General features: G+C 38.8%; 1 protein-coding gene across 7 annotated transcripts in view; it reads left to right on the forward strand.

Annotated features, from left to right (window-relative positions):
• Nucleotides 1-15,785, forward strand: part of LOC105393750 (microtubule-associated protein futsch) — a 64,205-nt gene that overhangs the window by 41,065 nt on the left and 7,355 nt on the right. For all 7 annotated transcript variants that reach the window (XM_048622638.1, XM_048622640.1, XM_048622641.1 and 4 more), the window contains 2 exons: nt 13,294-13,398; nt 15,312-15,387. In XM_048622638.1, coding sequence (XP_048478595.1) covers nt 13,294-13,398; nt 15,312-15,387 — 181 coding nt within the window. The remainder of the gene's footprint in view (nt 1-13,293; nt 13,399-15,311; nt 15,388-15,785) is intronic.

Below are 15,785 nucleotides of genomic sequence, written 5' to 3' on the forward strand. Positions count from 1 at the left end.
CATTAAGAGCATTACTGATACAAAAGATTTTGCCAGCCGCCAACAGATGGATAGTGAGCGATCGAAAAAGTTCAGTTGTCGCGCGAACCGAGTAAATTGCAGTTGTGACTAACGTATTTGTTAAGGTAAGTGAATTTTTTGATCGTAAAATTTACCATGAAAAAAATTGGAATCATTGAAATAAAAAATTATACCATATAGATTTAATTATAAAGATTACGTTTTTGATAAGATTCAGCTTGTTATTTCCCGTTTGATTGTTTTTAGTGGGGTGGACAGTTACTAGACGACAAAACAGCGATTTTCCAATAACTGACCACCTATGTCGGTTATTGGGATTTTTGGTTGAAGCTAAATTTAGGCAAAATAAGAACGTAATATTAAAGCTCATATGTGCCATTTTCTTGTGTCAAAATATGAGCATTCTATCTTCACTCCTTCCATTTACTGACATAGGTGGTCAGTTATTGGGTAAATTGGTGGTCAGTTACTGGTATTATTATTTATGATATTATATTTTTACAGCTTTCAGCGAGATGAAGAAGCGCCAAGATAGCAAAAAAGTATAGAAAAGGCAATTCCACTTGTCTGAGACAAACTAGGATCAACAAGACATTCCAAAATAATTCAGGGTGACATGCAAGCATCTTTTAAAATATAGAGAATTCAAACACAAAGTCCAAGTTTGTTCCAGATTCGGTATTAGCTGATGAGGAAGATAAAAACGCTAGTGGAGCATACTATCAGCCTAGGATAATGTGGATTCTCCAGGATAAAGACAGATGTCACCATTTTTCCTTAAAGATAATCCTTGGAGCAGTCCCTTCAAGAATGCAAGACCAGGAGACAAATGGCTTTCACCATCTCACTCTATGAAAAAATACTCAAATGCTATCTTCATAACAGCTGAAGGCGTACCTAACCAATGCCAGCGCTTGTGAACCAGATGAAATTGGTGCCCCGAGCACAAAAGCACTTGGCGAACAAGACCTATCACACCTACCAAGATCACTACAATGCTAGCACCCTCAGTGCATGCCGGTGCACCAACACGCCCTTCAATGGCATTATGAACGGCCAGCGGATTTCAAACAGAACGGTAAAATTGGCACACAAGAAATGGGGCATTCTTCTATAAGTTGTTACCACGACCAACACCCCAGCCATTTGGAACCGATACCACAGCTATCCGGAATCCACTGGCAACGCTATACCATCATTGGCGGACACATTAGTCCAGCAGCGGAAAATGCAGAAAGTACAGCGATGTTCTGCTTCAGTGACGCCTCTTCAACGAGGCAAAGATTCCCTGTCACCCTTGCAGAAATGACTACTTGACTTTGGCCAAATACTTACCTACGAAAGCACGTTTCAACAGCATCCTAAATATTCCAGTTGAATCCTCAAAAAAGTCATTGAAATCCCGTTCGTCAAGGCACCCATCTTTGTATCCTGAAAAGCTAACCCCCAATATCTGATTCGGTCACAATTACAATGGCTAGCCTCAATGACTCTTTTAGCCGCACTGAAAGTCTCTGGGTTGGGTTTCAGCAATAATGAAAACCATCTGTCTCTGGTCCTACATCCTTGAAAGGACCGGCGGGGAAAGGGCCTACTTTTCCGGCGGAGAATTTATGTTTCCCAGGCCGACAATACAATCCACCACGATTCCTCCTCCTCATCAGTTGATACCGAATATGGAAAAGACCGGATTTAGCGCTTGGATTCGCTACTTTATATTTAAGAAAATGCTCGTTTCTGGCACCATGAATGCTTCATGGGCTGATCCCACTCCCACTGATCCTGGCTTGTTCCGGATAAAAAAAATCGCCCTTTCTGTGACTTATCTGAAGGTACTACATTGGGGCCACTTAATCTCCCTGAAAGCTGTAAATTTAAAATGCGTGTTCACTATGTGCATGTGTGCTTATTCCTTTGTTTTAAGTATTTAACAAAAATGCATAAACTTGTGTTTTTAATAAATAAATCGTTGATTATTAGGATAAGATATCATTTAAATTATGCATTAATCTGATTAATTAATCTAATGCACTTTTCAGTTAAGAAACCTTGAGCAAAAGTGATGTGTCACACATTAAAAGAGACCAGAGGATCGGTACTATACATGAAGTAATGAAATAAATAAATAATAATAACATTTAATCATAATTCAATTTTTAAACCATTTTAAATTGGTGGTCAGTTACTGGTAGTGTTGCCCCGAATAGTGAATTGGCCGAATACCGAATACCGAATATTCGGCGACGCTGCCGGCCGAAGCGCCGAATATTCGGCCGCCGAATATTCGGCGCTACAACCTGTTTTTTTTGTTCCTGCAACTGCTTTGAAGAAGTCGCTACAGATTATATGAGAAATGCTAATTATTAGGAGGAATGCTGTGGCAAACGAGATGAATTTTTATTTGATAATAGTTCGCCTAGATCGGATAGCCGATCCTTACAAGTGGTTTTCAGCAAACAAAAAACAATACCAGAACCTTTTGAAATTTGCAAAAACTTATCTTTCTTCACCTGGAAGTAGCATTTATAGTGAGAGGTTATTTTCTGAGGATGGTTACAATGAAAAACGCAATCGTGGGCTACCAAAAAATGCTGAAATGCTCGTTTTTATCCAACACAACTTACTACTGATTCATTTTAAGTACTAAAACGTTGTGATTTTTTGGAAATAAATACACAATTTTTATTAAAATAACAAGTCATTTTTTACATGATTTACTATTCGGTATTCGGCCCGAATAGTACGCACTATTCGGCCGAATACCGAATACTGAAAAAACTGGCCGAATAGGCCGAATACCCAATAGTTGCCGAATATTCGTGGCATCTCTAGTTACTGGCATCGAGTGTGGTCAGTTACTAGATTTTAGTGGTCAGTTACTGGGAAAATCACTACTTTTTGTTTGCAAAAATATATAAAAAAATGAGTAACTCCTACATATTTGCTATTTACTCAGGAATGTAGCTCTGTTATTCTAGTTTCTAAAACAAAAATCAGATTTAATAAGCGATAAGAATTGAGCCCGCTACAGATAAATTACTGGAACAACTCCCTTAAGGTGGTCAGTTACTGGGTGTTTTGCCCTATATTTTCAATGTTTGCAAACAACTAGAATTTTTTCACTAGAAAAAAAGTCTAGTTGCCTGCTATTCCTAAAATCAAACCGTACACGATCTAAGTGGACAAAAAAATTGCTGTAAAATTGAAAAAAAACATTCACATGTTAAACTACTCAAGGATTTAAGAGAAGACTCTAATGAATGGCAAAATTATTAAAATTTCAAACATGTCGAAAAATGCGCAAGCCGCGCTTCGGGGTTGGCGCGGTATATACAGTTTTACCACCCATTCGCACAGTATTTCATGTACAGTACAAGCCGGCCTGCCCCCCTACTCATGAAAGGCAATGTATTACGGCTGTCTTGCGTACTCAACATTTAAAAAATCATAACTTCTCTTCAAAATCGATTTTACAAAAAGTAAAAATACGTAAATTTTCATCAAGATAAGGCCTTTTTTAGAACCTAGCAGTAAGAACCAAATACCTAGAACGTAGAATTTATTTTAGATTTTGGCCGAAAAAGCCATTTTTGGCCTTTTTGCAAGTTATCTTCTAAATTGTAGGCATTACTTATATTATTGTTTCTAGGTTCTCCAAATAGGCATTACCTAGCTGCGTTCAGGAGCATAATGTACCTATCGCAAAATGTAACGCGGAGATCTGATTTTATTAAGTAGTATTTTTACTTTTTGGAGAAACGCCTCTGATGAAAAGTTATGATTTTTTTAATGTTGGGATCGCAAGACAGACGCAATACATTGCCTTTCAAGAGTGGCACCACTGTGCAGGCAAAACTGTGGTGATAGGTACTTACGCGTGTGGTAGGCCCTTTACCAACCACACTCACGGTATTCTGTGTTTAAGCCGGCCTGCGCAGGCAAAACTGTGGTGATACTTACGCGTGTGGTAGGCCCTTTAATCAGAGCAAACTCATTACATCGGACATATTATAATTGTGGATGAATAAAATGTAGGTATAAAATGAAACAGGAGCAGAGGATGGGGGCCCCTGGAGGCCCGGGGCCCCAAGCACGTGCTTGTCGTGCTTATACGTTAATCCGCCACTGATTATTGGGATCAATATAGGAACAAAATAAGATAAAATGAAAGGCTCAGCTAGCAGCTTCTGGATATCATCATCACAAAATTCAAATTCTACGGGTTCATGGTGAGTCATTTATGTCATGTCATCGTCCTCCGAGAGATCTATGTCCGACATAGCTAAATCTGCTTCAATTTCTTGGATTTCGCATTATATTCTGTAAAAAACTACATAAATAAGTATATCTAAAATTATAGTATAGCGGTCCAGAGTCCTCAAGTGAGGACTAAACGTTTATGTCATTGAGGACCACGGTACTCAGACAAGTGCTAATGTAAATGGATGATCATAGAATATTATTTAGAACCTTAATTGATAAAATATTACTATTCGTCTCTTGCTAATATACTTAACAATAAGGTTTTATTAAAGTTATTGTATTAAATGATTAGATTACATAAGTAAAATTAGATCACAACTTACTTAGTCGACGGTGGCCCCGCCATGGTTCCGTTTTTTGACGTTTTTACAATGAACGATTGATTATGCTCAGATGACACTTAAGACAGCTGTCAGTGATGGAATGTTAAATCCATTGATGCAATCCCAAAAAATAATGGCGGTAAATTCAAATATGGTTCAAACACAAAGTATTCGTCCTCGGAGAAGGACCGTGGGCATTTAGTCCAGAAAAAATATGTTATAGCTTGGGCAGTAACAACTATACTCGTTAAGTACTCACAGAAGGACCGTGGGCATCAGGAGGTTAAAATAAAAATATACAAATTACAGGTACCTTAACTTGTTGAATCCATTCTGAATGCTTATTTAGTTTAATTAAGCCGATGCTGTAACTAGTAGTAGTGACATAAGTAGTAACCGATACATGAGAGGTTATTCATAGTGTAGTGTAATTACAAAGCTATTATCTCTTACTTTAATCAAAATCGGAAGTAATCAAAATCGCTTGTACCTCCTACTAACCACGAAGTAACATAAGATCGATATAGAATTCCGATATCCAAACCATACATCGATCGTCTAAAATGCCAATTTATTAGAGAGATCATAAAAGGCACTCGAACTATTAAACTGAAATGGGTCATTGATAAAAACGCAATAAATATGTAGTAGCGTCGATGCTGTGCCAATGAATGAGATGTGGGTACAGAGCGACCGACGCGCGCCACTCTTGTAATAATTATATCGGAATCAAACACAAAACATGAAAACCCTGACTGACTCCCAAACTAGGTACTTAACCCTGTATCTTGTAGCGGCAGTGTTCTCAATTTACCATCGAATACTTTATAAAAAAAATACCAAAATTCAAAGGTACCTAATAAGAGCATCGGTCAATAATGCTCTAAATTAACAGCTCTAGAATTACTAGAATTATGTATTTTTATTTCCTTAACATCCACTCTATATTCATAAAATAAATAATTCAAAAAGTAACTGTAACATGAACTTCATCGTCTCCATCAAAACCAATACCATCCACTTCTGGGCAACTGGACCTGGACACATGCCTCCTTAGGAAGGAACGCCATATATAACAATCGCTTTTAATTAGTACATTTTACTCAGAATGATCAGTGGTGGTCAGTCTGTACCGTGCTAGGTCTCGATCAAGCGTCTCCGAGCCGCCGAGGGCGTTCACTCGCCGCTAATAATACGCCGACACTCCGCGAGATACACACGCACTCTCACAACTAGGTCACAGCATGTGAGCTGGGCTGGACCTAGCGCTTCCTACATACCCTAGAGCCTATTTGTCACATTATCTGCACTAGCTAACGATATTTAACAACTTGAGGCTAGCTCCACCTTTGTAAAGCGAAAACAGCGCCTTGAGACAAAAAAAGATTTTCCAAATAAAGGAAGAAAGCTTTTAAATTCAAAAGCTCCGACCATGAAAGCTGTTTTTACCGAAAATTGCGAAAGTTCATTCAATCGTCATAACCAACAGCTGAACTGAATGTAAAGTGTTTACGGCACTAAAACAAAAATATACTTCTTTGTCGCGGGAAAGCAATAAAATAAACATGTCGAAGACTGCGAAGATCATTAGCGAGGCGCGTAAAAGTGTAATGTCATTGGCTGCGCGCTTTGTTGCAAGTTGACATGCGCGCGCGCAGTGACGCGAACTACGGGTATATTTAGCGGCCGCCTGCTCGAACTACTCTTCCTGTTCACGTTAAATCTAACGATAAATCATACTCGTGGCTCTCGTTTTACGAGGAACTACATGCAAAGACAAGAGAACATCTTGTCGGTAGTTTTGCCAACATATTGTGGTTAGTGTTGCCCAAATTCAGTCTTGGTCTTGCAGTCTTGGTCTTGTTCTTGCGTTTTTGCAAGACCAAGACCAAGAACAAGACCGCGTATTTTTAGCAAGACCAAGACCAAGACTGACCGTGCAAGACTTGAGCAAGAACAAGACATAGCCTGCAAGACTCTTGCGTCTTGCAGAGCGCTATTTCACTGAGTAGTTAGGTGTAACAGTTCGGTGTATAGGTAAGTACGCTTAGGAATTCTATGAGATGCAAAAAACTGTATCAAAGAAAATGAAAAACTGGACCTATGCGCATTACGACTAATACCATAAACATAGCGAATAAAAAAATATCTATTAAAATCAAAAAGTAAACTTTAATAAATAGTAATAGACTAATAGGTAATTGCAAGACTTGCAAGACTCTTGCTGCAAGACCAAGACCAAGACCAAGACTGGGAGCGCAAGACCAAGACCAAGACCAAGACCAGGTGTATTGGCGCAAGACCAAGACCAAGACTGGCTAAGTCTCGTCTTGTTCTTGCATTTGGGCAACACTAATTGTGGTTGATTTTATATTTGGTGGCACATGTTATTGTTAGGAATCCCCTGCCTTTTATGGCAAACTTGTACTCCAGACCGTTTGCAGACGTGCCAAAAAATATTGCATTGGATGATCATGAAAATATTGTCTCGTCCGTCCTCTCGGTTGATGTACGTCTGCGTATAAAAGCCGCCTCGTCTATTTCCACGCATGATGTGTAGTTGTCTTGCGTCTCTCCTCACACCTGCCGAGTCCACGTGCAGTCCACTGTTTACGAGGATCTGTCAGCACCACACGAGGGCGGGGGCGGTGGAGGGGCGGGGGGGCAAGACAACTGCCAGCAACAACAACCCTGCACCTGAGTATTGTGGTACTTCTTCTTTACGATACCACATACATAAGTGTTCATACAGTTACCTACAACGAAGATTGATAGTTTTTGTTCAGTAGCGCTGCCAGATTGACGCACTACTGTATAAACCCGTACGGTGTAGTAAGTTGGTAATTTTCCGTGTTAAATTTTAAAATAGACTGATCGTACTGTACAAAAGATTTGCTACTCTATCCCACTATGACCAGATAAGGAGATTTGGCTCGTGCACAGCGGAACTAATAATAAACGCATAAAGTGATGTGCTTCACGAAAGTGTTACGCAAAAAGCTGCGTTCTAAGATTCTTTTGTCAGCCTGCGAACAAATAAATACATTTCCTATTTCCGTTTAGGAAGAAGCTGAAAAAACTGAAGAATCTACGATTAGAATAAATGTATCTGTATCTATCAGTACATGTCGTGGTCAATAGGAATCGTGATCGTGCTAGTGTCGGTCTACTTTGTAGATAATGATGCATATGTATCGGATATGTATCGGAGCCACCGGCCACTGCTGACACACTTCTTTCTTTATTTGCACTGCCGTCCATCACGCATCACGCAACATTGAAATACAATGAAAATAAAAAAACTTTTTATGAAAATAATTTCTAATCACATTAACATTAGTCCCCGATTACCAAATTTTACCATCTCTTACTTGTCAGTCTCTAACTAGTCTTAAATATTATTTTTAACTTGAAACAAGCATATTTTCTTAATTACTATATTCGTAAAAGCCTAGTATTTTCTAAAAAGTCTATACCTATGTTTGCACACTATCTGGCATGAGACGTGGTGTATATTCGTATTTAATTAACGCTAATAATATCTCTCAGTTCCGTCAGCCGGTGCCGCTTTCTGCGCCGCACGGGTACCTATAGTTCGGTTTAAACAACTTGGTAGTCCTGAAGTTGGCAGCGAATGCACTTTTGTACCTTTCAAGCATGTATTTGTCTAGGGAAACCAGGTAGGCATCTATTACATAAATTGACTTATTTATTTTTAACGCGTGACTTTCGCCACATATTTTTGCATTAACTGCACTAAGTAGCTCCGCTTCATCAGGCAAATTTAGAGAGGTTCTTGTTTGTATTGCCCAATATTTTCTTTACACGAAGCTATGCCTTTATAAGTTTTAGTTATAATACTACAACTATATAGTATTATGCCTCCTAAACACTAGCATTATGTTTACTAGCAAGCAAAACTATGATTAATGCGAGTAAAGTGTTACAAATGGTAGTTTTCTCTCGGCCGCAGTGAGTGTGCAGCGATGCAGCTCAGTTCCTTGAAGATGGTGTCTGATTATTCCGCTAACTGGAGTATACTTCGTCAGTGTGTTGGGCTCGCTCTAATATGTCTTGATTCTTCATTTAGATAGTAGTAAACAAACTATTACCAACCTACCTATACCTAGTTACAGTACTGTCAGCTGTAAGTGTACAATTTTGGGGCTGGTGGTTGTCTGGTGAACCAGTGAACCTGTATAATCGTTTGCAATAGAATCCAACAATCATGTAAACAAATATGGCGGGCTGACATTGACAGCGTATTGTTTATGCCCATAGTGATGTCATAGTGTTCTAATTAGATTAAATATATAAGCCATAGACTATAAAATAAAACTGATTATATATAAAAAGTGTTTATTAAAAAAAAATTAAATCTTCGTCTTCGTCATCATCACTATCAGAAGTGTCGCCGGTGACCGTAATTATAAATGGAACCACTGTGTCATCGCTTGCCGTGTCTAAAATGCCGTCGAGCTTTTTCATTTCTTCCTCTTCCTTTTTTCGTTTCGGTTAATTATATTAAGCTCTTGAAAAAAATAATTTATTGTATTCAAATAATATTAAATTAAAATAATTTATTAAATTAAAAATAAAAGATAACTTCAGATTACGAACAACACTAACTTTTCAATGACTTATAGAGTTCGATGAGTAAAAAACTAAGATGACAGCTTGTCAAATACTTCGAAATTGTTACGTTGCAAATGTTTTAACAAATTTAACTTATAAATACAAGTTAAACCGTGTTGAAGATAATGTATAAACAATGGTGCGTACGTTGAAATCAGACTATGTTCATAATTGTTCGTCAAATGTATGTGATTACGGAGTAATCGTGACAATTTGGTTTGTTTACATGATTGTTGGATTCTATTGCAAACGATTATAGGTACATTACTCGCTTCAAAAATATACAAGTAGGTACTTATAGTGCTACAAACTTATCTGTTCCGGTGAGAGCGAACTAAATTGATCCATATCTCATTACTTACTAATGAATTGTATATTGTTAAGGATAAGATGGGTTTATTAATACCGCAAGGGCGAATTAATACTATGAGCAATCTTAAAATCTTATAGAATGGAGAAATATTAGATATTTACGTGAGCTCTCACCGGAACAGATAAGTTTGTGGCACTGTAGTTGATTTATTATGTCAGAATCATTTGACACGTCATGTCATCATCGGCACAAACGATCTGTGGTCACAACCGGCAACCGGCGCGGCTTCAGAGCAGCCGGCGCCGAGATGATCTCGAGATAGCCCCAAGTGGCCGGTCGCCGGTCGTCAACTGCCTAAAGTGCGACAGCGAGTATTAAGATCCTATCGTCCGACGCAAACATCCACGTTTTATGAACACGATAAAGAACCGGCAGCGACGGTGCTGAAAACTGGTTCACAACATGCATTTCGAAACTTGAACAATTTCGTGGATTTTATTGTCCTGGACGCGACATTGCATGACTATACATACAGTGTAGTACACTAGAAAAAGTTTATAGGTAATAGCCAAAATTATGTAGTAAACGATGACTAATTATACTAATTATAATAAAAAAAAAAAAAAAATTCAACTTTTAAGTGATGTGCTGAGTACTGACACGAAAACCTCGTCAAAATTGCCGTTATGATGACAAATGCCCTCTCGACTGTTCCGAAAATAAGCACAGGTTCACATGGTCACGGTCACGGCTAATAATCTTATTAATATCTCAATTACAGAATTAAGGCCAATTCACCTCATTCTCGCGTTCATATAGGCAGCTCACTGCAGTGGTGCCTACAGGTATAGGTAGGATGTGTTGTGTGTGCAGTGTGTATCACCTATATCTATACGTAAAATGTCTAAAATTTTTACCTATGCACATTTATACATAAGAAAGCCGAGTTAAATATAAACAAAACAGTTTACCCAGCGGCCGGCGGAGGTGGCCTGCCAACAATGTGTACCAGTGAACTTCTGGCGGGAATCGAACCTGCTATATTTACACCCCCTCTGGGACCTTAGCTAGTACTGATTTTTTTCCTGTGTCACAGAATAATACTTTGTAACAAAAGCTCATCAGTGAAGTAGTTTGAGCTAGTAGTCGATTGAGTTGAATGATGCAGAATGGTCGCAGTTTGTAGCGCAGTGATTGAGAGCAGCTGCGGTCTGCTACGGTGGCCGCTGCGGTTAGTTCATAACTGTATATTATAACCATTATATGCACCGATAGTCTCATTGCCCCCACCCCTCCATGTACCCCCGCGGGACAGATGATAAGTGAACACCTGGAGCATGGCAACACCACGCTATGTGTTGTCAGCCGGGAGATTATGGACATGGACTAAGACGTCGGCGCGGCGTCGGCTGTGGAGATAGATCGGTGATTTAAACTGTTATTTGTACAGATTAAGTTTATTTGGATATTCGATAAACTTAGTATAGCGTCTACGAAATAAATAGATATGCGTCAGGATCTGCTAGGCGATCGGCCAAGTTTGTAACAAATCTTCCCGTTTCTAATATCCGTATTTAATATTCTAAATATACATTTTACAGTCACCGTAACATTTACCGATGTGTAAACAGACATACAGTTACAACATCCGCTGGTTACTTGTCGAGGCGATGGGCCAGGTACAAACCATGTAACTACTAGCAGTGTCATTAATGAATATAAAAATCATGCTGCGGAAAATCGCCTCCGCGCAACATAACATTTTCAATTTGACAAACGTTTCACTTTCGCTCACTTTCATCCGTGTAAATGAGCGTGACCGAGACACTTGGAATAATGAATAATGTGACAAAGGTGACACGGTGCGTCCCCCGGGCGGCGGGGCCACTTTGTCACAATACCTACAATGCAGGTTCGTGAGGCAGAGGTAGAAGTGCTGGTACGTGCCTGATTGTGACTCTAGCGGACATTACGGACACGCGTGCAGATAGCGACCGAGAACTATCAGCTTACAGGTGTTTCTGCAAACATTTAAACAATGTACCTAACATTAGTAGCTTAGCCCGCACAAATTAACTTTAATAGTAACTACCTACATATACGCAAACGCATACTTAATTTTAACTTAACTAGAAAATATGCTTAGGATTAATTAATGTTTAATTAATGACTTTTTTTAACTTTTAATAAGTGTAATTGTGTACTACCATCGTTTTCCTTGTTGACTCGTGTAAATGCGGCGTACGTGAGAGGATAACATTGTACCTACCTAAGTGAAAATAATTTTGGAAATTAAATAGCTAGTCGTGGGCTAGCTAGATAGGTAAGTACTACACTGTTACTTCTTTGTACGTACTCGGAGAGTTTCTTTTCTCAAATGAAAACTTGATTTTCGAGACGAGTGTGTTTTCCGTCGACAAGTTTTTGCTGACATCGAGATAAGTAAAAGTGCTAAGTACTTGTCCGTGGCCGATCGCTATCGAAAATAAACGGCCGTAAAGAAACAAAAAACGGACATTCAACACCGGTGGTGGTATGGTACTTACAGTAAAATAATAAAATAATGTATTATTTCTTTAAAATTAATTTTCGCACTTTTTACGCTTTCGGAAAGAAGCTCATCAACTTTGTGTCCAACAGCTGTACAAACATGCTTCAGCCGTAAATTGTCTAGATACAATCTAGACTCATAGTCATAACATTATTATCACTGGGACGTGTCCGGATTGGAGCGTGGCCCACAGTTTGGCGCTTGGCCCCTCACTGAAGACATATTACAAACAATGACATGAGATGATGGCGCGAGATGATTCCATCTCAAGTTGGCTAGTTGCGGAACCTATTTCTAGCAAAGTGTAAAAATAAACACGCCTTTTAAGGCGTTCCTCTGCTGGCCATAACTATATGTGAATTTTCTAAAAATAAGTTAGTACTTACTTATGTTTATTTCTTTAGGTGGACGAGATATACAATGAACTATCTTGTTTTTGTAGGTCATTCGCAAGATTTCCAAATAATTACCGGGAGCTTTTAGGCTATCATAAGAATACTATGTATTCGTATTTAGTACAACAAGTTTAGTTATGTTTATGATACGTGAGTAGCTTACGGATGGTCAGAGTGGTTTTTAAACCGCGAGAGTTGTAAATTAAAAATAGTGTTCAGTCCAAGGGCGGCCGAGCTTTTACTGACAAGGTCTTATCCACTACGAATACGAGCTTTTCTTCTAGTTTTCATTATTTATAGACGATTATGAAGTTTCCTCGCGGCCTCGCCTGTCTTGTAGTGAGTACTAGGTAGTTTATGAGGCACTAAAATCTGTTAGATAGGTAGGTAGGTAATACAAATGTTTATGTGAATATAAATAGGAATTGTTTCGAAAGGAATATTTATTAAATGTAAGCGATAAAGCGTTGACTCTTTTACTGCAGTTTTATAGACTGACAAACTTTTTATGACTGAATTTTGTAAGCGTTTATTTTTACGCTTAGAGGATTAGGAATTAAGAAACTTTTAAAGTATTTCCTATTCACATATGAGGCAAAGCTCATGTTGACATATTTTCACTCTGATTTCGATTTGATTAATTTCAGTGTACGTAGAAAACAACCTATCCTGAAAAAAATAATCAGAGTTTGTAAAAAATACTGAAACGTGACGTTTACCACACTTCAGGTTACATTCTGCTGACTCTCACCACACTTGACCCATCTAACAGTCCACCCTGCTTGTCCCCAGGAGACCCTCGGCTCGGCGCCCGCTCCCCCGCCCGCGCGCCCCGCGGCCCCCCGCGCGCCCCTCGACGTAGACCAGTGCTGGGACGAGCGGCTGCTGAGACAGCAGGTCAGTACTCCAGAATCATGTGGCTCATCTCAGTTCATAACACCACATCTCTAGGGCAAAGACGCGTTACTCTAATTGAGAGAAAGCATTGAAGGCTGAAAGAAGTTAGCCTTGCAGACTAGACTACAGACACCGACTCTTTTGATTTGATTTATCAAGAGTTGACTTCCATTTATAGGTGTTTAGGTAAGTACTACTAAGTACCTACATTTAAACTGCATACGATGATTATTTAAAAAAAGTTTAGGTGAATTTGCCCATTATTACAAACATTTTACTTAGGTAATCATGGTTTATTATTTGCCGGAAGTTATCGTCGCGGTCAGTCATATAATAATTTAATAATATGTAGATACCCATGTAACTGCATTACGCGCAGTCGTTTAATAATAATCAATGATTCGCCAAACGCCAGTAGGTACATAATGCTATAGGTACAATGTCATGAGAAGAGTGAGCTTAATGGTGCGTTGGTGCGTTGGTACAATGGTGATAGCGACTGGCGAGTCGCTAAATGTAGGTATAGGTTAAATACAGAGTTCAAGAATATGTAATCGGTTACTTAAATATCTACATACTCATAAGCTCACTAACAAAAGCTAAACTTTTACCTTACACTGTGCCTTTGAATGCATCTCTGTCTGACGATTGAATTGGAGTAGCAAGAACACGCTAAGAAACCTAATTAGCGTAGTCCACTCTAAATAATTAACACAATAATAACTTTTTGCCAAGTAGGTAGGAAAAGCTTTTCACCTCCTGCAGTGAGTATTGCCTATTGTAATGAAAAACTTACATCCTGGTGAAAGGTAAAGCATCTGAATGAGAAGGGCATTGATGAGTGAAACTGTACATGAAACTTAGTTAAATTTAATGAATTTTAAGTAGTAGGTATCTAAACTGAGAATAATTGCCTACATAGTCTCGAAAAATAACGAACAACTTGAAGCCATACCTCTGGGTAGGGAAATTACCCTTTTTTTTCGATCTATCATAAAAGTTAAGGTAATACTGCGATCTGTGTGTTTCTGTGTTTCTCGTGTGCATGTAATTTACTGCCTATAAATTACATAAACAATCAATCAATACCTACGTAATTGAAACCTGAACACCATATTGAATCCCTATACCGTGCGTCACTGATACCAAGAAACCCGAGTGGACCACAGCGGTGCTGTACCGTCGCGCGAGGCCACGCCACGAGTAGAGTTTCAGCCGGCTCCCACGGGCGAGGGGGTATTCTCGCTATTCGTATGATACTATATCAATTGTCATTATGAGCTCACGCAGCGTGGGAACTTGTTGTGCTACAATTTTACGAAGAACTTTGTGAAGTGCTGCTGTACTCAAATCAAACAGTAACATTGTAGTTTCCATCGATTATTTATCAACCTTTATGAAAAGATTAGCGTACAAATTGTCATCTCATCACAATAAATTACAGCAGCCTTAAATATATGTTTCACGTATTAAATTAAAGTGACCAGCCATTGTGAATCCTGGATTATATTCATAGTTCATAACAATGACCTACACATATACACTAACTAAACTAACATAAATTCCTAAAACTATTATGTTTGTCAACTTTAACTAATAATAGATAAAGTGGGCTAGGTCACTTATTGTTAGAAGCGATAATTTGGGACAAGCACTTCCGTATCCGCGGGACCGCCGACTGTGACCAACGTCAATGCATCTCTAGGTACTTTCTAATAATTAATTTTGCCATTATGATTGTGAATAAGCATCTAACATACGAGTACCACTAAGTTCAGATGATAATATGAGTGCTTGTGGCATTGGCTAAATTCAACTGCCGTCCGATCTATGACCACTATGTCCGTCTTCTTTATTAGCACTTAATTTCGTATTACGGTTTTGTTTTAAGATGTTGCTTTGTTAATTTCCAGTTGGAGGAGTGTACGGACTACGAGCAACGTCGTCGCCTGCGAGCCCGGATCCGCTCCCTCATGGCGGAGCAGGAAGGTAACTATCTGTCTTCCTCACTCCCATTGGTTACTTATGACTAAAGTATTTACAATTACTCCCTTTCATTATATTTATCACTGTCACCTGTACAATTCGACGGCGCGAGAACTATACCCCCATGAGCATGTCACATTAATTGAACGGTTTTGAATGTTACTCATTATTTTTGAAGTCCCTCATATTGTTTCCATCACATTTTACAACGACTCGAACGTACAAATTAATAATCAACGAACGATACCAATTTGGAACCAATATGTTTAAAAATAGCCTATTGAGAAACTCAAGTTCAAAGTGAAATTGTAGTTAGCCGAGGACAGACTTACACAAGACTTTATTCTCCCGAGTTCTCGCGTGGTCGCGTTGTGCAGGCGTGTACCTGAACACTTGAAGAG

The sequence above is a fragment of the Plutella xylostella genome, chromosome 8 (assembly GCF_932276165.1).
Source record: "Plutella xylostella chromosome 8, ilPluXylo3.1, whole genome shotgun sequence".
Classification (NCBI taxonomy): domain Eukaryota; kingdom Metazoa; phylum Arthropoda; class Insecta; order Lepidoptera; family Plutellidae; genus Plutella; species Plutella xylostella.